At 35.1% G+C, this 25,362-nt stretch overlaps 1 protein-coding gene across 3 annotated transcripts in view; it reads left to right on the top strand.

Annotated features, from left to right (window-relative positions):
• The window catches only part of MCTP1 (multiple C2 and transmembrane domain containing 1), a 216,858-nt gene that overhangs the window by 108,282 nt on the left and 83,214 nt on the right, over window positions 1-25,362 (top strand). For all 3 annotated transcript variants that reach the window (XM_015653442.2, XM_015653441.2, XM_033520479.1), the window contains 5 exons: window positions 808-910; window positions 3,027-3,129; window positions 3,477-3,578; window positions 3,913-3,987; window positions 5,533-5,652. In XM_015653442.2, coding sequence (XP_015508928.1) covers window positions 808-910; window positions 3,027-3,129; window positions 3,477-3,578; window positions 3,913-3,987; window positions 5,533-5,652 — 503 coding nt within the window. The remainder of the gene's footprint in view (window positions 1-807; window positions 911-3,026; window positions 3,130-3,476; window positions 3,579-3,912; window positions 3,988-5,532; window positions 5,653-25,362) is intronic.

The following is a 25,362-nucleotide window of genomic DNA, read 5'->3' as shown; positions in this document are numbered from 1 at the left end:
TAAAGGAAAAAAACATAGACGTCCATTTCCATTATCCTGCTTGCACACAATTATCTACATAATGCATTTTTCAAAACAGCAGCTTCATACTTTCTCTTTTGGTGGCTTTCATGCTGAGGGTCCTCCTTGTAAACATACCCAAAACTACTTTTTTGTGCTTTAATATATAATAAAATATCAACCATGTTTGCCTTTCTGCTGTGCTGAGACTACACCCCATCATTCCAGCCCATACCATCTCATTCTTTAATTATACTTGCCCACTTTGCCATCTGTTAGGCTTTTATATGAGGCTGTCTTTAAGATTCTTTGATTCTGGGGAGAGAATTTGTTCAGTGTGAAACATAATACAGAACAATAGTCTTTGGATAATTTTTGTAGGTGCTATGTTGTTACAAATAATACAGAATAATTATCTGTATATCAAAACACTCCCATTTTATGTTATCTTTAAAGTTGAGAGAATTGGTACAATTGAAGTAAAGTTCTCTTAGCTGTCTCTCAAGGGTGCTTGGCAATTTTTAGGAACATGCTGTGTTTCATCAGAAGAGTCTGTATGGTGATTTTTTTTGCCCCCTCCCCCTCCTTTTTTTTAAGGCAGAAAAATTGTTCTTTTAGCAAAGAATGTTAATAGATTATGGAGATGAGTAGTGTGTTATGGATATCTTGAATATAGTGCAGACCAAACCATCCATTACAGTGAAGCTCAGAAAATGAGAAACAGCCCCCTAAACTTGTTTTTATTTACAGCTTGCTCATCATGTGTTTTCTTAGTTCATGAAATCTGTTCACAATTTTCTCTTACAGGTAAAAGTGACCCGTTTTGTGTAGTTGAATTGAACAATGACAGACTGCTGACACATACAGTCTACAGGAACCTCAATCCAGAATGGAACAAAATCTTCACATTGTAGGTGTTTGGATTTAGGTGGGGGGGAATGGATGGGCAGTAGTTTTGGGTAGTTTTTTGGAGGGGAGGGTGTTGCAGAGCAAGCAAAAATGCTTACTGGTAGTTCTAAAGAAGAATGGTGATGACATACTGATAACTGCCTAACTAAACATCCAGTACGTTTTGAGGATTGAAGATATAAAAAATTAGAGAAATTATATAATTTAAAATGTAAAAATGTCAGGTCTGTTTCGTGCAAACCAGGTATGAGTAATGCTGTGCACACCAGACTCCTGTTAGGTCAAGCAAGCGTTTCAAGGGTCAAATCCAGTGTGATGGATTTGCCCCTGAAGTTTTGAGTAGGGAAAAAAAGATACTGTGAATATGGCCTTCATTAAAATGTGGTTGTTAACTGTAAAAAAAATTAGATAACTACATAAAGATAGAAATTTTACATGCATTTATATTTGTCTGAATTACGATGAAATAGTTTCCACTTCTTGTTTGCATTTACCAGCTGCAATTCTCACAATACCATCTAGTATAATACTTGTACAATCCAGCTATAGGGTAAAATGCATTCTAAAACAATTTAATGGGAAGTGATGTGATTGGTTCTTTTATCCTTGTCTTATTTTGAATGCAGTTAAAAGCTTCCAGAGACAAAATGTCCTTGTTGTTTGCCTTGCCCAGTCACCCTTTTTTCCACCCTTCTCTCTATCTTACTGCAATGTGACACCAGTGAGGAGAAAAAACTGATCATTGCAGGTCTCACTACTGCGGAAATCAGTAACAATCCTCTGCAAAAACAGTAGAAGCTTTAGTTTTGTGTACACTTATTTCACTTTATCATACATGAAAATGCTATACTTTACACTTAATCTCAAAACTCAGTGTGATTTTAATTTTTGTTTTCCCCTCTAGATTTGTTATTCATACGTAGATGTGTAGCATCTACAGGTTTTCTCGACCTGCAGTGAGCTCTCAGAAATTAATTCAGAATGAAAGAAAAAACATCTCACAGTAGTTGTACTTTTCAATGGCTTATTACAGTAGTTCTCATTTCTGTTTCTGCAAAACCATGCTTAATTGTTCATTGATATATTTTTAATTATTTACCAATAGAGCCAGCAACTAATCATCCTGTACTTCTCAACAGTGTTCTCTGAACAAGGAATTGCCTGGACTTGTAGAGGACAAAAACCTAATCAGAAATCGAATAGAAAACCTCTAAAGGCTTTCCAGGCCTTGCCTCTATGTACATTTGCATTTATCCTTGGACTTCTTAATTAATTTTTGGGCTAGCAATCCCTCATCTGAAGGAGTATATTTTATTGAAGTTCAGCTGCTTTGTTTGAATTTGTATTTCCTGGAGCAGCCATTCAATCAAACATGAGTTCTGTAAAATAATTTTTTTTTAATTCAAATAAGGAATATGAATTTTTCACCCAGAAGTTTACAATGTACAGCGACATTTCCTGTGCGCGGCAATGGAGTGTTTAATAGCTTGTAGTCTTTTTTCCTCAGCTGTACCTGAGAGATGCATTCTTCCATATTGTTTGTTCTTTATTTGATGTAATTTGTTGTATATTTGTAATTAATTGAGGATTTCAGAAACAAAGAACTTGTTCTTAGTGCAAGTATATGCTCTTGTAACTTGTAATTATTTCCAGTTTGTAGCCTACAGGTTTCACTGTATTTGCAGAAAGAATTGCCACAAGGGTAGCAGTGTTTAAGAGTAGCTTTTAAAAGCTCTCTGTCCTTCTGCTGGTGGCTGTACCCAGTGTAGAGCACCCAGTGCTGCTCCTTGCAGGTCATGCAGAGCAAAGCCCCGGTTTAAAGCAGCATCCTTCAGAAAACTTCTACTGGAAAAACCTTGCAGAGAGAGAAGTGATATCTGCAGCCCTTAAAAAGTATTTTTGTTATAAAAAGCCTTGCAGAGAGAAAAAGAGAGAGTAACCATTGCAGCCCTAAGAAAGCATTTTGGTTATATTCAGAGATGTTTCATTTACTTGAGCTCAGTTCTCCTCCATGGCTTGAAAAAAACAGATGGATATCTGTGCTAACCTTTGACAGTTTTGTCCTTGGTACCCGTTGGTGTGACTTCTTTCTTCTGTGTGTACTTCTCTCTTTGTAGCAATATAAAGGACATCCACTCAGTGCTTGAAGTGACAGTTTACGACGAGGACCGCGATCGAAGTGCTGACTTTCTAGGCAAAGTTGCTATACCATTGCTGTCTGTAAGCCTCATTCACCTGACATACTGCTCTGAATTTTTTCTGAAAATGAAAGGGGGGAAAGAGGGAAAAAAAAAAAATAAAAAATTTGCAGCTCTGAGTCTGTCATTTCTCAACCAAGGTCTGTAATAACACTAAAATTTTAACATACTCTTCACGGCCATGTTGAATCCCATGATAGTTAATTTTTCCTGACAGACTCGGTCCTGGTAATGAACAGGTACTTGTCAGACTTGCCACAGTTGTTTTGGGTTCTCTGTCAGTTTCAGCAGCTGGGGGTCAGGGGTCACCGGGGGGGTGTATTCAGCGGAGACCGCAAGACAGACGGCTGTCATGTCCTTTTCCTGCAGATTCAAAATGGTGAACAGAAAGCCTACGTCTTGAAAAACAAGCAGCTGACAGGGCCAACAAAAGGGGTCATCTATCTTGAAATAGATGTGATTTTTAATGCTGTAAGTCTTAACTTTAGGTTTTTTTGTACTGCTAAAGAGTTCAGTTTCATGAAAGCTTTTGTTCCTGATTTGTAGAGAATTTCTGTCATTCCTCATTTTTTCTAAGCCTTGATTTATACTACAGAATACTCTTCTGCCACTGCTTGGCACACCCACTCTTTTTGTTGCTGCTGCTGCTATTGCTGCTAATGTACTGAACAGCAGCTCTTGTCTCTGTGTATGCTTATGTGTCCCGAGCTTGGCAGCCATGACTTTGAAACTTGGTAAATTTTGCGAATTGAAGCCTGTGAGGAGCAAGTAAACTTGAAATACTGACACACGTTTTAATGCATAGGTGAAAGCCAGCATACGAACCTTAATGCCCAAAGAACAGAAGTACATTGAAGAGGAAGACAGACTGTCTAAACAGGTAAAGAGTAAGGAAACACTAATCCTTTCTAAAATCCTTAATATCAAGTGTGCACATTCAAATATCTGGTGTCATACTGCTGAGAGTAAAGAATAACATTTTCATTACATGTTTACAGAAGAATATGATAGGTTGAAAAGTCAGAAACAAAATACATGGGTTTAATGTGTCTCCTCTATAAATTGCTGCCTAATTTCCATGAAATACATGAATAAGAGCACAGTTGAAACCATCAGGTTTCACACGTATCAGATTATTGCACAGGTGCATGTAAAATAAGTCTTGCATAAATTTTTGCTGTTAACTTCGACACAAAAGTTCTCCATTTGTTTCAGGTAGAGAGCCAGCATTCTTTTAGCCAAATTTCAAAGAAGTTACTTGAGTAAGGCTTGAATCAAAGGTGAAAGCAGACTAAAACTCTTTGGAATCCTAGGAATACAACTCGACTCTTTTTTCTCTGTATATTTTTGCTACACACAGTTTCAATGTTTTGGTAAAAAATTATTTAAATGCACATATTTTTCTGCACTCAAACTACTTTGGACTCAGTTTTTCGTGTTCCACAAACGTTGTATCTGACATGAAGAGAACTTGTTGGACTATGGGAACAAGATTTTTGTTGTTTTCAGAGAAAAGTCAAAGATCTCAGAAATGTTTTCTTTGTTTCTGAAAGCTTGTAGACTTGAGCATGGTTTAAATTACCTGCTGGATGAATTTTGTATCAGTTCATAAAAAAAATTTTCAAGAGGCAAAATATTTCTTTATTTTCAATTTTAAGTAATGCAGTTACTAAAGCTGCATTTTGCACTACTATTCCAGCTAAGAAGCAACAAAGCCTTTTACTCAAGATTCATTCTTCTTCCCACTTTCATAAATGAAAGTGGCATTGTGACTTTTGGAGATGGCAGGAGGAGTGACCATTTGCTATGCGACTCAGTACACAAATCATTCACTGATTTGTTCACTTTTTGTGGTGAAGTGTTTTGCCATTTTAGAAGATTAAAGTACATTTTCCTGAATCAAAATGTAGAGTTTTTATGTCTTACATTTATGTACTTTGAAAGTATGTAGATTACTTCGGTAAATACTTAAAACAATGCTTTCAAAATAAATCACAGCAGAAAGTAAAAAATGTTAAATGGTGCAGATATCTTAATTATATTAGACCAGTAGAGTTGCATGGTTTCAGTTTAGTGTCTTGCAGCCTCTTTTTTATTAAAAAAGTCCAACATTTGTTAAGAAAGGCTTAATGAAACTGTAATCTAATTAACAAAATAACTTTTGAAATTTTCTAAGTGGCTTTTTAATGTTGAACAATTTTTGTACCATCTAGAATTAAATTCAACAAATACCAATTGATACACTTAGCAAATTCTCTCTCTTACAAGTCACAGATTTTAAACTAACTTGCTCAATTTGTGAGCTAGAGAGCTTAGTATTTTCTAAGCCTTCACCCAAATTGAGAATGGCAGTATTGTTAGCATGAACTTCTCCAGAAACTTTTTGAGGTTTTGAAATATTTTCAATCTTTCATCCTTTTAACAGCTACTGTTAAGGAACTTCATCCGGATGAAGCATTGTGTCATGGCGGTCGTTACTGCTGTCTGCTATATTAGCAGTTGTTTTGACTGGGATTCTCCACCAAGAAGTCTAGCTGCTTTTTTGGTATGGTCTTTGTATTATTTTTAATCATCCCAGTGTGTTTATGTTCTAGATTGAGAGACAATACTGTGTAGATTGGTGGTTTCTTTTTAATTTACTTAAAAGTGTGCATTATGATGATACCATAAGTCACGTTTATTCGGTTTTTAAAAAAATAATCAAGTTTAAAATGTCACACAAATAAGAGTGTTCTTTTAAAGATTATAATTGTATATTTATAGTTAAAATGTAATAGATTATATAAGCAAGATTGGATTACAAGCAGGTGATCCATATCAAACCAGAGTCAGTGAACTATGGATAATATATTTTAAGCTTCTCCCTTAATGAAATAATATGATATATAAATGAAATAGCATATAAATAATGAAAAAATTATTTCCATTAAATTTTGTTTGGTTCACCTGCATATTGAATATTGACTCTTAAAGTATTTTTGTTTACTAATTATTCACAGGTGGTGTTCCTAGATTAAAAACATCCACAAAAATAAAACAAGCCCAACCTTAAAACCATAAATGCAAACAAACTAGTACCTTTTAGGCAGCAAGCTCTGGTCATAGTTTTTAGTGAATGGTTTTAGTGAATTTTTTCTTAGCTATTTAAACAAGATGGCCACTTTCTTCATGAACATGATCTTCATTATTATTAACCTTTATTTTTATGTTAAATTTTAAAAATTCCAAGCACAATTGTAAGATTGCATTGTGTTACCCAGATAAGTACCTTTTCGTTTTTAAAATCATAAGATCTACAAACAAGACCATTATTTTTTCATATGAGAGTAGAAATGTATACATGGACATACTTTCTGTAATTTATACGTTTATTAAATCGGCTGAAATACTCTGATTTGGAGCCTCTCCACCACGATTATGATCAGGGAAGTTTTGGTATAACTTTGAATTCATGCATTGTCTGGTGACAGTACTTTTTACTTGGGTGCTTGAAGGTCAGGTGCCTCAAATTTGGAGAAATCAAACCAGGCATTGGGGTAGTTGGCTGTGTCACTAAGTCATGCTGTTTTGCAGAAAGTTTCTTCTAACATAGCCCCATTTGAACTCTGTTGCTTGTTAAACCCTCCTGTGCCTGTCAAGGATGGCAGGATGCTGTTGGTCCGTGGTTGCCATGTTCATTGGGAGTACAGGAGATACATATGCTATTCAGAGAGCCAGGGGGTTGTACTTTTACTGATGTCTGTAGTAATGGCACTCTGTGCAAAGACTGAATATGCTTGCTACTGTTTGCTGTGGGAAGGCAATCTATCATTCCAGTTAAAAGTTATCAACACTACATAGGAAAATGCAGGTTTCAACATAAAACTCAAATGTTCATATTGCTATTACTGCTTCAGTTAGTAAGTATTCATCACTCTAAGTCAGATTTTAATAAGGATATGGAACGCTCAGCTGTTACCAGTGGAAGAAAGGAAAATGGAAAGACATCCTATTCGTTGGGCAGATTAATATTTTTTTGCCCATGGCACACTTCTGTGGCTGTGGCAGAAGTGGTGTTGCTGTTAAACTGTAATTGTTTCTGGTCACAGAAAAAAATCAGTATCATAATAAGTAGTAGTAGTAGTGGTACATAAAACAGAATTTGAGTAGGGAGGTCAATAATCAGTATATGTTATTATTATAGTTACAGTGCATATTGCAGTAGAAATATGTTTCTGATTATATTTTATATATATATTCATATTTTTCATTCCTATCTATATAGAGAGACGTATTTCAAAAATCTGATTTTCTTGGTTTTCTTACAGCATTTGTTTTGCTGTGTAAGTGTTGCAGTAGATTTTTATGTTTACATCAGTGCTGTGATTGTAGAGATGTATTCCTGTTCTGCATCCAAAATGCATCCTCTGCTTTTCTGCCTGTTGGTATTCTCTGCAAGGATCAAGTCATTCCTCTGTCAGGCAAAAGAAGTTTTTGCTGGCCAAGTCAAATATTTGTGAATTTTTATCATGATTATAAGCTTTGGGTTTAGATGTTTTCTGGACTTTCATAGGCTGTTGACATCTTGAGAGCAATCCACTTGTTTGTGTTATGGTGAATTATACTTGCACTAAGGCTACATTTGAATTTAATACAGTGTACAAAATAAATGTACATATATGTTACATTTTATGTTCACTGTTATACAAATTACATATCCTCTTGAAGTTGTTTACTAGAGGCTAGGAAATGTCACAGTGAAACGTCAGTTCCAGAAAGGAGATGAGAAGCAGTCTGTTCTGGAGGTCTTCAGCTCTTTAGGTAGACTAATAAACAGTATATGAGAAGTAAAGTTTTAAATGAACTTCTATCTGGTTGGACTTGAAAATACACTGCAGTGGGTGCATCCTGATATACAGATAGAGTTATTTCACCTAAACTGCATATGTAAGGGTAGATTTTTTGTATCTCCCAATGCCCCACATTTTTGGCATTACAATTATGGATACTTCTTTACCATGAGGCTTTTCTTTCTGATGGGGATATGCAGGACCACAGGTGAAGAACTTCTGGCAGAATAGCTCAGTTTTCAAAAATGTAATTACTAAGATAGATCAGGAAGGAGAACTACCCTTGAAAACCTACTGAAAACCTTGATTAATATGGTAACTATAATAAGTTACAGTTACCTGCTTTATATGCCTTGTGTACTCTTCACTGCAGTTCTTATTAAAATCATTTGCCTTTGTTAGTCACCAAGGTTAACAGTGTTCATTGATGGGGCTTGCTGATTATTTATACTCCTTAGCTTAGCTGTGTCAAACTTTTACATTATTTGGAACATTTTAGGCATGGAAATGCTGTATTAAGTTTTAGGATGTTTCTTTCTAAAATCTGTCTGAAGCCATCATCTCAATGACCAGTGTTGTGTGTGCTGTTGATAGAGATACAGAAACTTCAAATTAAGTTTTCAAGGTTCTAGATTATGCATTTCCTCAACTAAACAATATTTTACCTGTTTCTATTAAACTTCATAAGCTCATCATCTTCACTGGGGACTTTGTCTGAATAACTGAGAGTTTTCACTCCCATTTATTTTTTCTATGCTTTGGTAATTCACAGCAGAAGAAAAATTCCTACCAATATAGATATGTATTTTCAGGCTGATATAACTGTGATGTATCAATAGCTGTTATTTTTCAGATACCTAAAAATACTTAAAGATAATAAAGATGATAATAAGTAGCTCATGAACCATAGGTTGATCTGCCTAGCATATGACTTTGTCATAGAGCAATTAGAAAATTCTATATTCTCTCCTGCTTTTTTTTGTATTTTTTGTTGAATAAAGGAAGTACATAGCAACAATATTAAGTTAATATTCCAATTCCAGAACAGCTTTATTTTACCACATGTCTAGAGGCTGATCAAGAATGTGTTATGTACTTATGTTTATGCTTCCTAAGGCCTAAATACAATGGGGAAAAACAGAATATATAGAGAACATCTGCCATAAAATCACATATTTTTTTCTGTTTAAAACAGACCTTTGCAATATTTAGCAGTTAATTTTTTTATTATTATTTGGTAATTAATATGGTACATTTCAGGAGAAAGAACTTTAGTAGAGTATGCAAAAGTGGATGTTTTTTCCTCAGATTAATCCACTGTGGGCACTGAAATGTCTGCGAAGTTTAGCCTAATTTCCATCAGCTTCTTGACCAGACATTTGTGTTCTTTTAGATGTCAGTGGGTGCAACATGAGGCGAAAACGGTGTGTATTCTTTTTTTCCAATACTAGCATTTCTCACTGTAATGAGCTGAAAAATAATTGGACAATGGGGCTATCAGTGAAAGACCACTCTTCAGTGTGAGTCAATGAATTATTTTATGGTACAAACTTTAATCTTGAAATGTGATGGTAGATAATTTGTGCTACTGTCTGTCCATTTGGAATCCTTTTAACCATTTCAGTCATTATACAGTAAGTACTGCTGTGTTTAACGTTAACATTTGATACACATTTAATTTCTGTACTGCTCTGTGGTCCTTAGGGAGCTTTGCTCCAGTGCTACATGAGAAAGACAAAGTATTGATCAGTTAACATTTCAGCTATGTATGTTGCAAAATTAATGAAAATGCCAGACAAAAATGTCAGAGTGCACAAAAAGGTAAAATTTAAATTTGGTAGTTTAATGAAAAGTTTAAGATGAGCATTATCAAAAATATCCCCTTGCCTTTAAAGTGCTTTTTATAACTGAGTAACTAAAGAGAACCGTGTATTTTACTTAGAGGAACACTAAATATGAAGTATGAGAGAATATATAGTCTTACATATATATAAACACTTACATATAAAGTGTTTGGTATCCCAAAATGTCCTTGGTAAGGTACTTAATTGTCTACTTGAACATTTAACTGTTACTCATAAAATTAACATTTCATTTATCAGTAGGAGGCAGAGTGCCCTCACCTGATGAACATACATTCTAGTCTCAAACTAAAGCTTCTCATGGACACTTCTCCTATTCCTTTTCCTATTCCTTTCATTCATTCTATGTGTGTACATGCATACACAGAGAAAACATTTTTTTTTCTTTCCCAGCCTCTCAAATATTGATGAAATGACTCTCCCTGCATCCAAATCATTTGTCAGGCCTAACTCACCTTCACTTTGTCTTCTAACATTACAGAATTCATGTGTGAAAATGACATAATAGTGTCCCTAGCTTTTGATTTAGTGTTAGTTCTCTTGCACATATGCCATTTAGTTCTGGAGGTGTCACATTAATTAATTGAAAAGGAAACAGGATTTAAAAGGACAAATTCCTAGAAGGAAATGAGACAGCAGAACAATTTTGTCAATTTACTGAGCTTTTCCCTAATAAAAAGGGAGACAATACTGTGTATTTTGGAAACAATGTTTGCGCAAAAATGAAGACAAAGAAAGATTATGTTTCCGGAGAGACTTGGTATGATACCATCAGGGGTTGGAATGCCTTTGTTGTAATTATTACATATTTTCCTTATTTTTTCACATTGTAATTTTAAGAGAATCAGAATTTTTCACATATATTAAAAACCTTGTAGGTGTTCCCATTGTGGATACCATTATTGAGGATACAACCTTCAAATAGTTTTTTTGCTGATCCAGGGTGAAATGTGTCATCATATTATCTTTGCCATCTCTTGTCTAGAAATTTGAACAAGTGTTGGTAAGGGAGTTGCAAAAGCTTTTTTTTGTGTCCTAGAAAAAAACCCTTCCAAAAATTGTTGTAGCTATCAAAACTGACTGTTCTCAAAAGAGAGATTTGCAGAGGTTAAGTAGTATGGCTATGGCAAGGTCAGGAAGAAGATTAATTTCTGATGCACAGTACACACACGTGTAAGGTTTTTTCAGCTTTTTGTCATCTGTGTCATCACCAGCAGGTTAGAAAAAGAAGTGGACCAGACTGCTGTGGGGTTTGGTGGGGGTTTTATTCCAAAGTAAAGTAGACATTAAGAAAAGGGGTCTAAGTTCTGTTTCCTCTTTCCTAATTTTCTATGTATCAGCAGAACTAATGTTAGACCTCTTCAAAATTACAATGGAATTTAAGCTTTTTGCAACACTTTCCTATACCTTGTGCCATATTTTAGAAAGTGGAATAAGAAAGAAAAAAATAGCAGAACCTGGTATATAGGACCAAATAGATCCATTAGCTATTAATACTGAAAGAACAAAGCAGCACCAGCTGTGAGTAAAAATATGCCTCCTAACTATAACAACTGAGGAATGACACAGGAATGGAAAAAATGGTGTCATCAGTCCACATCTTTTGTTTCACAAATTGTATGTTTGCAATTCTGATAAAAAGAAAGACTGGGAATACTTATGTAAAAGCCTCTTTTAATATATTATTTTTTTAATAAAAAGTCACTTTAATTTTACTTTCTTCACAGAGTGAATGCATACTTGTTGAACTAATTTAAGAGTGAGATTTATTGCCCAAACACAGACCTGTGCCATTTTCAGTAATGTAGAGCAACCTGTGTGCTGTCCAGCTGCTGTCCCAGAAGAGTATGTGTCTGTCTTAGGTTCGTTCTGTCATTTCTGCCATCACCATCCAGGTGACTGGGATGCCCACCCGAGGGTGTCTAAAATGGCACTGTCTCTACATTTAAGCACTCTAATTGCTCCCTTAGGTGTTTATTTTACCAGCATATATATTTTAGTACCTAACTAGATGCTGTTCTGAGTTTCTTCGTAATCTTAAGGCATTAAATCTCAAAAACACCTATGGTGTGTGGGGAATTACTTTCCTTGTTCTTTGATTTATCAAACAGGAATAGACAGTAGCATAACACATTGGTATCCCAAGTCTTAGACTTCTCCTTCAATATTATGCCATTTTTCCCTTGTATTTTCATAGAAAGCTGACAGTATTCTGAAAGTTTTTAACTACCAAATCTTTTCAAATGCTGTTATAGCATGATATGCCAAAAAGTCTGACAGACAAAAATGTGGTTGATGAAAAATTGTGGAAGTTGACAAAAACTATTATTTACTCTCCCATATTACTCTCCCATAGAATGAGAAAAGTTCTAAAAGTAAGCTTAGATTTCCTGCTAAAGTCATGATGTGAGTAGAAATCTGGGCAGCCAATTTGTGTGAGTTTCAGTCTTACTCTGCAGTATGTTTCTGATAGCCCAAGATATGTACAAGGCAGTCTCCCAGTGCCTGGTGTTACTGGAAGAGTTGCAGTGTGGACCCTTGGGCCCCCATGGAGGGCTTGCATTGCATCACCAATTCTTACTTGCACTCTCCTCTTCAGTGCATGAAACTGGACTGAATGAAAAACTTGGCACTTGAAAGAATTCAGACATCATTGCTACTGAATTTGGATAATTACTAAGTAGCTTGGGTGTTCTAAGGTAGATGTGTACCCTATCATCCTCAGGTTCCCTGAGGTGCTAATTCACAGCTATCACAGGAGATCTTGGCCATTTAAGCTTCCATGACTTAGATACTTCACATGACTGAGTAAGATACCTTACTCTTTCGTAATCTTCTAATGATGAATATTATGGGAACCAACACATTATAAAATCACGTTACAAAGAGTGTTTTACTTCCTTTTTGTTTTAGTAGGAGTAAGTATTATAAGGATTGTTTTGAAGTGGAAGAACTGTAGGACATACTGGTTTCACTGGACTATTCAACAGTTAAAATCAGTGTAATGTAATAGTTTTGCCAAAAGTTGCAGTGTAGTGGCAAAAGAAGCAGGTATGTCTTGCCCAAGTAAGGTAAATCAGACAGAGGAGAAATTGTTTAAAATCTTTTGAAAATACAGTGTGCAAAAAGCTTAGAAAGGACAGAAATTAAATTTGGAAGTTAAACTACTGGTTTCTTCCTATTGCTCCTTAAGGAATCTTCAGTGTACGTATCCCTGCAGAGCAGTTGTTTCTTTAGCAGGTATGTAGCTGGTAGGTGATGACATTAACGTCCTGGTGAAAAAATTAAGGGAAAAAAGTTATTTTCAATGTGCTGGATTTCACTGGAGTGGAAACACTTTAAACAATTTTGTAACAATTCAAATATGCATAAAAATACATTTCTACAGCTTATATTGTTTAACTCACAATTTTATAAATTCAGTTTTGGTAGCTGAATGGGAAATCCAGGCTGTTAACATTAAAAAGCCTTAGACCATATTTTGTGTCTTCTAGTGCCACATATGCTATATGACTAACTGTAATTGCTTTTATTGATAATGTAAGTAAAGCCTCTAAAGAAAAACAAACTCAAGTAATCATTGGAAAACTTATATGTGTTTTGTCCCTTTTTCCTAAAAAGGGAGTGTCTGCCACACATAGCTTTATCGTACGTTTTTGGCAAAAGAGAGATGCTGCATGCTTCCATTCCATAAATGTATGGTTTGGAGCTGGAAAGGATTTGAAAGCTTATTTAGTTCTTGGAAATCCCTGGAGGGTGGTGATCCTGTTTGTGATGATGATGGTAAGGTGGACTTTCAATGCAAGAAGCTTTGTTTCCAGTGGAACTCCACTGAGATTTATGTAGGAAGGTCCTGTGAAAGCACTGGTCTTTTACAATTGTTTTTTGTCAGAGATAGGGAAATTTCCTTGTGACCCAGTGTGAAAAAGCCATAGCAATAGAAGTTGTCCCTTGCTTGAGATAATGAGTCTGTGTGCTGAGCAGACGGTCTTAATGTCAAAAGGACAAAAAGTGAACTGTTGCAGAAAAACACCTCAGAAGTTCACAAAGGATGGATATTTTTACTTTTCTTCTAGATTATGTATGAGTTATACAGCAGTTTATTAGCCTAATTTTTATTGTATAGTTTCAGTCAAGGTTAGTGAAGATCCCACTCAGGTTGTTTTCTGTCTCTGAAAAATTAGAGTTAAATAATTTTTTTTCTGAAAAATTACGCTTTCCTGAGGTACTTTTGTATGTGCTTTTTCCCCCTATCCTGCCGAGGGAAAACATAAAGATCTCAATGACAAGGGTGAATCATATAGATTACTATCCAGACAGAATGTTTTCTTAAATTTCTCAATTAAAGGCAAAATTTGCCGTTACAGTTTTGCAAAGAAAATGCTTGTGTAGCTTTAGCCACATCACTGGTAGAGCCTGCAGGTTTGCAATGGCCTGTCTTGCACAGTAACCTCTTGTACTCGTCATGGCAATATAAAGAGAAGCAGAAAATACCTCAAAGATTATTTTAATTAAGTGTTGAAGCAAGAAACAATGTTGCCTAGATAGTTTTATAATATGGGGAACACTTAACAATGTGAACAGAATGTTAAATTTTTACCAAGTGTCATGCTTATGTGATTTAACTTGCTCAGGAAAGAAGAATTTCAGTTGTCCTTGAAGTAAAAAGTCTGTAAATATCATACCACTTGTTTGATGAAAGCGGCATTTTTATTTTTATTTTTAGCTTATTTACTTTTCCAAAGTGGAAAAAAAAACAAACCATACATGAAATCTGTTTAATACTTTGCAATAAAAAAGGTGACATAATTTTAAAAATATTATTTATTTTGGATTCAGTGGTAGATTGTATTTATTCCAGGGTAAGTATTAACACCAGTGAAATAACTGTAGTTGTGACTCCAATTGTTACTGAAGAGGAAAAAAAAATAGTAGCTGTAATTCAAATGTCTGCACCTGATATTGAATAGACTTAAAACTGTATGGCAGACCTGTGAGTCTGTGCATTTCCATGAAGAATATCTATACTATTTCTGTAGGTTTGAAGTTACAAGAAACCAATTGTTTTCCAGGGATACAAGTAGTCTATGGAGAACCCACTGATTTTCAAAAATAAAAAAATTGACATAATTTAGTCTTACTTATTTGGGATTGACGACTACTCTCACAACTGTTACTAACAGTGCAGAGTTATCTGTTAAAACTGGTATTACATAATTGGAACTTTTGGTATTTCCTTACATTTCTCCTCAGTTCTTAAGTGCATGGTGTCTGTTCAGCTGTTCTCACTATTTCTTTCTGGTGCTTATTTACATGGCAGAGAAAAAAATCTCTTCCTTATCTTAGATTAGAAGGCACAGGTGCGTGCATTTGAATCTTTATTTTCCAATGACAAATTCTTCATTTTCTAGAAAAAATATGTTTTTAAAATTAAGACCAGCTAATTCCTTTGAAAATGGGAAATCAATACTGTAAGAGATACCAATAATGTTTATTAAAGCATGTTTTCCTTTAAAAAGAAAGACTGAGTAATTTTTGCTTGTATTACAGTGTTCTTTTTGCTCTTTTCTCTTGAAGAAGAAATAATACCAGCAGATAATATATTCCTTTAACATGAACTAAATTCAAAATTATTTTTTTACCACCATATTAATTATTACTTGCTTAGAGCATCGTTAGCAGAGGGATTCTGAGTTAATAAACACATCATAGCATTAGTATATAAAACACAATATACTTTTCCCAAGACAATGATTACTGGCATAAGACTACATTAACAGCACTTAATGCTTATTCCTTAAATGTGCTTGATTTTCATCTCTTGGAAATAGTATCACAATATTGCAGCAAGTAAACATGGAAATGTATTGGAGTGATTTATTTTACAGTAGAGGTAACTAAAGCCTTGCTTGAGTTTTGCTTCTGTATTATATCATGCTCTTCATAGCACTGCAGCTTTGTATCAGCTGGATTTGGGTTTTAATCCTGAATGTTTAACTTCTTTAACACAACTCTGGTGAAACACATTAAAAAACTTACTTCTTCATCACAGTCTATTAGCTGGAACATTTGAAAAATAACTTCAGTGTGCTCGTAGGTCTTTATAATGTACTATTTTCACATTCAAGAATCGCTTTGGCTGTGATTTATGGAGTTTTAACCTTTTAAGACATTTCTGCTTTGCTCCAAGGGTGCTTCAGGTTTTTATTAGCTACTTTGATTTCAGCAGTATGAGCAAGATACATATCTATAAATTACTGATTCACTGGAGCATATTTCTTTGCATCAGATTTGAGAGCTCTGTCAGCCCCATCCAATGGATGGTGGGCCAGTCTGGAGTTACCTACCACAGCCTGGGCTGCCCATCCAGGTCAGGCATTCTTCTCCCTCTACGCTGGAGCACCTGCACACCTGCAAACTGAGCCATGCCCCATTCAGCCCTGGAAGAACAGCTCAATTGTTGCATTTTCTGAGGGAAAATTATTCCAGTTCTACTTCTGAATTAAAAGCAAGTCTGTTATTACTCAAGGGATGTTAGGCTTCACTGCTTTTTTGAGAAAACAAATTTGCTGTAACTTTATCTGTAATTTAGTACCACTTGGGTGCAAATAGAGGCTACATTGTATAGAGTACAAGGCAGAAAGTAAGGGTTTGTTAAAGCCATAAAATGGTTGGGTAACCATTGTATATCCGAAAGCAGCCACATCAAAGCCGGAGGTTAAGTAAAGAAAAAAAAAAAAAAAGAAAGAAAGAAAAACCCAACCCAAACCCTCCAACAAGAAAACCAAAAAACAAAACACCCAACAGAATAAACAAAACACATAAAACCCGAAAACAACAACAAAAAATAAGAAAACAAAACAAAAACCCCAACAACGGCAACCAAACCTGAAGAAAATACATGCATTATAGCTTCATCATTAATAATCTATTTTGAAATAGCTTCAAACACACTGTTAAAGAAGTAAACTTTCTGTCTATATGGAGAATAAAGCAAAACTGCACATTTCCCAGAAGTTAACGTTCATTTGCTTTGACCACCAACTTGCTCAGAGAATAGTCATCGTAAAAGCTATTCAGCTCTTTTTCTGCAAGTTTTTGTTTTGGTTTAATTTTGCTTTCTTGCAGTAAATGTAGCAGAGCTGTGCTGTTCTCAAGTGCCACCTTCCTGAAGAATATTATGTCAAAATGCTTAAATATACTTTCCCTTTTGTTAGTTGATTCTTGAATGTCACAATTTCATAGGAAGAAATAATACTGCTTAAAACCTCAGTTCTGTATGCATAGCCATTGCAAATGATGCTGTGGGCCAATCCAAAACAGTCAAATGTTTTATTCCATCAAAGTTAATTTTTACAACCGTGTGCTTGTTCACTGCCCTACATCCTGATTAGGCAGCAAATGTGCACTTTATTTTTTTGTAATATGAAAAAACACCAGTTAGGTTGTAGGAGTTTGATCTTGCTGATTAGCAAAGTTAAAGTTAAGAACTTAATGTGGTTTCTAATCATCCGGCAGCTGTCATTAGTGAGTGACAATGCAGCTAATCCCCCCCTTCCTCCCCACCCTGACACACAAGCCTACTCCTCCTTTCTCCCCAAAGCAGCGGCAGCACTTCCGGGCACACTCTCGGCTGAAGCTGGGAGCAGGGAGTATGTATCTGACCTGGGATCTGAACCTGGGAAACTCTGGTTAGTATGCCTCATTGTCTCCGGATCACTGCACTCACCCTTCTGCTCCTTTACTTACAATGTCTAATATGTCTGATTTGAATTAAATTATTTTAATGAAATCATTCCACTGTTTCTCACAGTGCAAGACAGTTAAGAGCTGTAACTAGCAGTGTTATAAATCAGGTGTCCTCCCTTGCTTAGGCCAAAGTTAGTAAGCCAACGATGGGTGTGGATTCTGGCACAGGCAGAGCAAAAAATGTATGTGAAAAGGGAGTCAGCACTTAAACTGGAACTGAGAGATACAGCAGTTACTTTTATAAGCATCAGAAGCATTCCTGCTTTTCTCTCAGCATTGTGCCACAAGCAATGGGTTCACTGTTTGCAGGGAAGGCAAAAGGCTGAAAAGGGGGTTTGTGGTTTCTGGTTGAAAATAAAGTTCATCTTGGTTTATATCTGATTTGAGCAGTCCTGTCATTTGCCAGTCAGAATGTGTAACGAATGCTCGGCTGCATCACCAGACAGAGTTTTTCATAGATAACTCCTCAACAGCTGATGACACTGCACTGCGGTACTCTGAAGCTTGTATTTATTTTATTTTCTGCAGACATCCATTCTTTCTCCCATTCTTTCTATTAAAAATCGAAAAATTTGTCTCCTCCCAAGATGCACAGAAGAAAGTAAACCCAAAACCCTGAAGAATTTCTAGTGCAGGAGGAGTGTTTTAAAACAGGGGATGCCTATGCTCTAAAATGTGATTATTGACTAATTAAATTCTGTTGCCGACCTGGCAGTGACAAATGCGGCACTTCTCTTGAGACCACTTTAAGATCTGGCTGGTAGAACCAGCAACCCCCGATACCTCTGAAGTACAGGACTATCTGATTGCTCTGTGATGTATCTCATTTCTGCTGACTTTTGATTTTTTAGAACTGATAGTCAAATATAAAATATATATTGGTTAAAAAATGACAGATTATTTCTGGGTCACCTTCAGTGTTGACCTGTATGATGGGCTGCATTTTTTTAAGTTAATGTAGTTTAGAAATCATTTTAGGTTTCCCAACACGAAAGAAAGAAGTGAGATACTGGATTTGCAAACAAAAGCTTTGTTGGTGTATGACAAGTAATCCATCTTTTTGCGTTACTGTAGCATTCTACTCCAGATAATTTTTTGTAATTGGTAACTTGTGAGTCATATATGTTATCTATTCTTTTATGGGCTTCTAAATAGTGAATGATGTCAAAGGTCATCAAGCATTCATAAGGAAAATTTTTTTGTTTTACTTTTTCAGTTTTGATCAGTGTTCTGAAGAACTCTGTGAACATTTAATGGAAAAGTACAAAGAAAAACATAATATCCCTTTTCCTGGAAGGAACTTCTTGCAAATACTGTTTCAGCAATTCAAAGAAGAAATTAATTTTAAGACATACGTGAGATAATGCAGCAGGGTTTAGTTAAGGGTTTAGTTGTTTAGTTAAGTCAGTTATGATTTTAAAAGTTGGAAAAGCTTGTATTGCATATACCTGCAGCAAAATTAAGAATATTTGCATGTAACTGAATAATTTTGAATTTTTCCCTGTCAGAAATATTTTTTGCAGCCATTTGCAAGCCGTTGTTTTCCATTCATCATGAGTGTTTATTGACATCTGCTATCCTCACTCTTTGGAAGAATTTAATATTGACTACGGGTTAAGAAAATCTAACAAGGGAGAAAAAAAACCTTTGCATATAAAATAATAGATGTCACCAAAATGGTGTTGAATTTTGCTGCATTAGTTTGTCATAGGCAAGTTATTAATAGAAGGATTTGGGCATATCATTTAAAATTTAGTGACCATAATGAGAAATCTAGTAGGAACTTTTCTCTTTACTGCTATTTCTCCAGCTATCAATGTACATTACCACTAACAGCTCATGGACTTTCTGATTAAAAATTGGGAGAGCAGAATAACATACAGATAAATTCTATTAGTGGCAAAGGCACTGAACTAATTTACAGACAACTATATAGGAGGCATTAAGTATTTTAAAATGAGTTAAATATTAATTTCACAGTAAAGTTGTTATGAACATGCTGCCACAGCTTGTGTGGTTCTCTCTTCAACAGTCATTTAAATGTACTCTGAAGAGTTTAGTTATAATGAGATATTTATATAAAAAGATTATACAGAGTCATCTTAATAAAAAAATAGAATTGAGCTTATTTAATTGTGATGTAATTATATTATATGTAAAATAATGTATATGTAGAATTACAGTAATGTAAACTTTTTTTTTTACTCATTTTCTAAAAATAAGAATAGGAATAGCTGACAGGTTTTGATCAGACCATTCTTGAAATTTCATCTGAAAATCATGAATTGGATATTTTGCATAATAATTTGAATCAAAAATCAGTAACAGTATGAATAAGATCTTGTCCTTAAGAGAGATTTGAGTAACTTAAGAATAAATCAAAAGATATGTATTGCTGCTGAAGATTCTTTATGTCCTTCTATGGCATACATCAGTACAATTGGTTCTTCTCTGAGTTTATTTTTTATTTATTTTTAAGCTTATGTTGTGTTTTTTTTCTTTGGAATGGCGTTTTTAGACAAGCTGGAATTAGCTACTAATGAATCCTAATTATTTCATAAAAGTGCTTTAATCTACATTATCTATTTGTCTGAGACAGTAAACTAAGGCACTTTTTCAGCTCATCAGATAATTGACTTTGAATGTCACAATTATTTGATATGAATTAAAAATTATGTGGACATTTACTCCCTAAAAGGAATTCAGTATTTGGACAAATGGACAGAAAAGAAAATCTAATTTTAAAATTCATGTTTTGATAGCATGGTAGGGATTCTAAGATTTATGTAATTGTACTTGTGACAGGGTGTTGTCTTTTCTTCACTTTAGATATGAAAAATACAACCTTTAAATACAGAACTGCTGAATTATATATTTGAAAGGGAAAACGTGCTCAATTATTACTCAATTATATAATACAAAATGCATTTAATAATATTTCTCTTTTTCTCTTCTATTTTTGTGCACTTTTGAAGCTGTTCCCTCAAAAATGGAAAATAAAAAATGGTGTCTGAATTTTTTTGAAAGGCCGAATGTATTAGTTTTCAGTTTCACTGCTTGCCTTATTCTTAGCTGAAGGTAAATGGAAGAGAACACTGCTGCTACTGCTGTTACCATTATGTGTTGGATGTATACTGCAGTGGCACGTACAGGGTGGTGAGCACACCTTTGTTCCTAGCAGTTAAACAGACCCTGTGCTTTTAAATTCATATCATTAAGTTCATTCAAATCAGTAGGAATATCCCCAACAGTAGGTCTACACATATTCATAAATATTTGCCATGTCTGATCTGATTGGGTACAAATGTGTAAAAGATGCAGAGCAAGAGAAAGCAGGCTCTTAGCTTAAAGCACTTTCACAAGCATTTTTCATTATCTCAAAAATACTGGACATCCTGTTATTTTTAGGCAAGTGACTCTCAGTACAGTTGCACCATATTGAATGAAACATTGTATAAACAATAGGTATAGATACATATTTAATACGGTACAACTACTTCCTGTCTGGTATTTAACTGTATTTGTAAGACCAAACATTAATTTTGATCTTCAGATGTGATCTTTTGATAGTTATGGCCAAGTTTATTTGTCAGTAAAAATATGCCTGAAATAAGAATATCAGAAGACCATGCAGTTTACTTAATGTCTGTTCATTAAAAAAGAAAGTTAGCCTATTTTTTTATGCTACAGTAACTGATTAAAGAAACCTAGAAAAATACAGATGCCATTGTAATATTTAGAATTAAATCTAAATTAAATTGGGTTAACTGAAAATCTTTGATATTATGGATTTTTAAAAGTTAGATAAAATGTGTTCTTTAGCCTGAAATTAAGAGGTGCTTAGTTTAGTGGTAATGCTATTTCTATTCTATTTCCTTATAAAATGGGATCCTTTTTCCTGAGCTTCCCTGCATGTCATTCTCTGCTCAAGCCTGTAGGTAGCACCTTTGCTTCACACAAAAATCATTGCCTTTCCTGAGAGACAATTACTATTTATGTGGGGAAGTCTTCACTTGTGCAGACCTCTAAATGTAGCTATTACTATTTGCATAATTTCCAGACTTTGATGACAATATGTGATCTTAAAACAGCAGATCACTCTCATGAGGTACCTCAGAGGTACAGCGTCCTTTTGTAATTATTTGTTTCAATGTACTGTCCATCAGGTATTAATAAATGAGCATAATTCTGCATTTATATTTCACATTTCCTTATCTGTTCTGCAAATTGCGTGACACTAGTGGTCTCTTTTATCTGCTGAGTAAGGTAAACTCTATGAATTTAACCTAACTCTGTTCATCCTTCTCCCTTTGGGCTTGATCCATCACTTACAACAGTCAGCAACTAACCATGGAGGTGCTGGCTACTGACGTGATGGTCAGGGAGTTTCATCAAAACCACTGCAAAACAGGATCAGGCTACCCCACAAGAATACCAGCCTTGCTGTCAGTGCTGGGGAGGTGACTTGCTACCAGTGCTGCTACTGCTTCCTTCTTCAACTTCTAATATGCAATATCAAAAAAAAAGTAACACAGGCATTCTTTTTAAATCCGAGGCTGCAGTTTTTCTGAAAAAAAAAAATCTTTTTTTTTTTCCACCCAAATATATGCTTCGTAATATCACTGCTTCCATTTCTAGAACCCAGCGACAGCATATAATCTCTTAAAAGACAGTTTGTTTTCCTTTGGAGTTGCTCTTATGTCACATAACACAGAATGTCTCTAGGTTTATTATTTTTCTCCTAAGAGGTTGTAACAAAGAAGGTCTGGTTATCTATCACCCTTATCCATGATCGCAAGTGTGCTGAATGAAACTGTTGACATTTATTTGATTCTACTAAGATTGTGCTTAATTTTAGTGATAGTCAGTAAATAGTGTTTAAAAATAAAACAATCATACAAAGCTCTTATTAAGGTACAAGTTAATGATTTTATCTGTGCTGGACTGGGATATTTGAGAAGGGAGCACTGAATGTCTGAGAGAGCCTCCCATGAGCAACATGATTTTTAATCTTATTGTCTGAATGCTTGGTTGTGTATTAGAAGAAGCAAAGTGTGATGCAGGTGGGAGGGAACTAACCTTTGACACACTGTAGCAGCAGAAAAACATCAGGACTATCAGCATGGGAGTTTCCAGCCTTTCCCTTTCTCACTAGAATAGAAGGCATTTTTTGTTGTGGATGAGAGAAGCACAGATTGAATTCCCACATGCACTGAGCCACTCTTTGTCTGGGTTGGGTTTTGTTTTGTAAAATGCAAACCTTTTCATCTTTCAAATTGTTGCAGGAATCCAAGCAAGCACTAAAAAAAAAAACTGAGCGGAAAGTATATTTTATCGGTTGTTTTGCCTGAGCAAATGCTGCATGGTTAACCAGGAAAGCTGACTTGTTTCTGAAGGCCCTGCTTCAATTTGTCATGTCAGTGGCCAAGTCAGAAAGACACTTGCTGTCCATAGCAAATGTTCATATTGTAACTCGTAAGTCAAGGGAGTAATTTCCCAGCTTGTGGCACCCAGAGAAAGCAGGACCACATCATGACTTACTGTTATCAAAGCAGAGCATATACTGTGTAGACAGGAGAAGGAAAAACAAAAACACATGGAAAGGAGGCAACCCCATCTCATACACATTTGAAAAAAAATCTTGTTTTAGTAATAGTTTATTTTTTTTTACTTTCCTGTTGCATATTCACAGCAATTCACATTTCTACATCAGGTATTTTATATGCAGATCATACAGAGCTATATATCTGTGTAGCAAGGAAAAATTAAAGGTATACACAGACGTGGCTGGTACGTTTTTTTCCTGTATGTTACTTTCTCTCTTTCTGTTCTCACTGTGTGGAAGAATAAGGCTACACTTATTTTCTACCTAAGCATGATAGAAAACTAACTGATTGTCTGGAGGATGAGCTGCAAGTTTTGTTTTTTAACTTTTTCATAGTTAGATAACAGTAGATAGAAATCTGTTGGGTTCTGTGACAGAAAGATTACAGTGAAATACACATATATTCCTCTACAGTAGATTCCCCTAAACTTTAAAGAAAATTTTGATGGTATAAACAATTACGTTATAATAAACTTATGCTAAAACTGCAATAGTGCAATTTTGCTCTTTTCTGTTTTATCTTCGTGGTTTTTTTATGTGAATTGATTAGTCTTTAAGAATTATTCAGAAGATAAATACTATGTAGCTGTCATTGAGTATGTGGTATAGCAGTGCAAAACTTGCGTTTCACAGATATGAATATCTTAGGAATCGTATCTTAAGAAAAATAGGCATTTTCAATGTTTGAAGTTATTTAAAGTTTACCTGGTAATCTATTTTAAAATGTTCTGTTCCATGATGATATTCTACCAATTAGATCAAACTCTTTTTCAGTAAAGGGCAGTCTCAGTACATGTGAATGTGTTTACCTGAAATATTCCTTCTCTTGGGGAAGAATATCTTCTATTATCAGGAAAGTCTACTGAGCAAAGAACATGCAATTTGTCACTGTCAAGACACAACATCAAATTTTCAAAGGAAAAAATGGGAATGCAATCATGAATTTTCAAGAGGTATTGTAGTCCTTCTTTTAATGTATTTTTCTTTTTGAGTTCTGACATGGATAAACATTATTGACATAATGTTTTAGGGGAGTACTGGTATTACTTTGTTCTATGATGTGAAAAACCCACAGCCGAAATCTGTCCTCATAAGGCTATTTTTACATCAGGATTTTGCCTGTGTTTAATTCTCCACTTGCTTACATCCTTTTTAATAAAATTTTAGGTATTTTGTTGCTGAGGCTAGTTTGCTGGGGCTGACTGACAGCAGGTAAGGAAGAATTATATGTTTTAGCAATGACTCTTTAATTCATTTAGGTGGGTTCTAACAGGATCTTGAAGTCACTGCTTCCTGTCGTCGGGAAGGTGTGGTTGGGTTTCCACCACCACGTGTATTTATGTCATTTATGTTTATTGTCCCCACTAAGAAAGGGGTTTCCATTTCCTGCTGTTGGGATGCTATTTCCTGAAGTAGTGTAGTGAGATAAAGATTCAAGAGAAGACAAGTGAAGAGGCCTACAGTCAGTTCTTTTCACCTGAAATCAGTAATTTTAGTGTGGTGGTTTTAGAATGTGATGTAAACACTGTGCTCTGAATTTTGCTTTATGTTGGGTATAGATATAGGAATAGGGAGAGAGAAAGAGAGAAAGAGAGAGATAGAAAGATAGATAGATAGATAGATATAAATAGCTATTCATATATATAAATAAATAGCTGGATCCTATCTGGTTAATTCTGTCTTCATAAACAAAAGGTTTCTTTAACCCATCTGTATTGAGAACAAGAGTCCCTACTGTAAAATGTTCACCTACTTGAAAAACAGCACACAGATTGGCTTGGAAACATCACAGATCTTACAGGTTACTACAAGTTCTTATGTGAAAGGCTTTTCTTATACTACTGTGTCTTGGCTTAAAAGGCATTTGTCTACCAAGGAAGGTGGGAACCTTCCTGGAATGGAAAGAAGACCCCTCCCTCTGAATTAATATAATTTTGAAAATCACAGGGCTACCCAAGGGAGCTTCACCCTCCCTCTAAGTATAAATGGATAATGTTGAATAAACTCAACAAAAACATCAGCAAGAAGATGAAGGAAGGAGAAGGAAGGAAGTGTGGAAAGAAGTATGGAGATGTGGAAGGAAGTGTGGAAATGTGGAAGTATGGAAGTGTAGGAGGGAGGGAGGCAGGAAGGCAGGATGGAAGGCAGGAAGGAAGGAAGGCAGGAAGGAAGGAAGGAAGGAAAGCAAGGAAGTGGCGGAAGGAAGGAAG

The sequence above is a fragment of the Parus major genome, chromosome Z, assembly GCF_001522545.3.
Source record: "Parus major isolate Abel chromosome Z, Parus_major1.1, whole genome shotgun sequence".
NCBI classification, from domain to species: Eukaryota; Metazoa; Chordata; class Aves; order Passeriformes; family Paridae; genus Parus; species Parus major.
The sequence above is the reverse complement of the archived record's forward strand: the minus strand, read 5'-3'. Positions and strand labels throughout refer to the sequence as shown.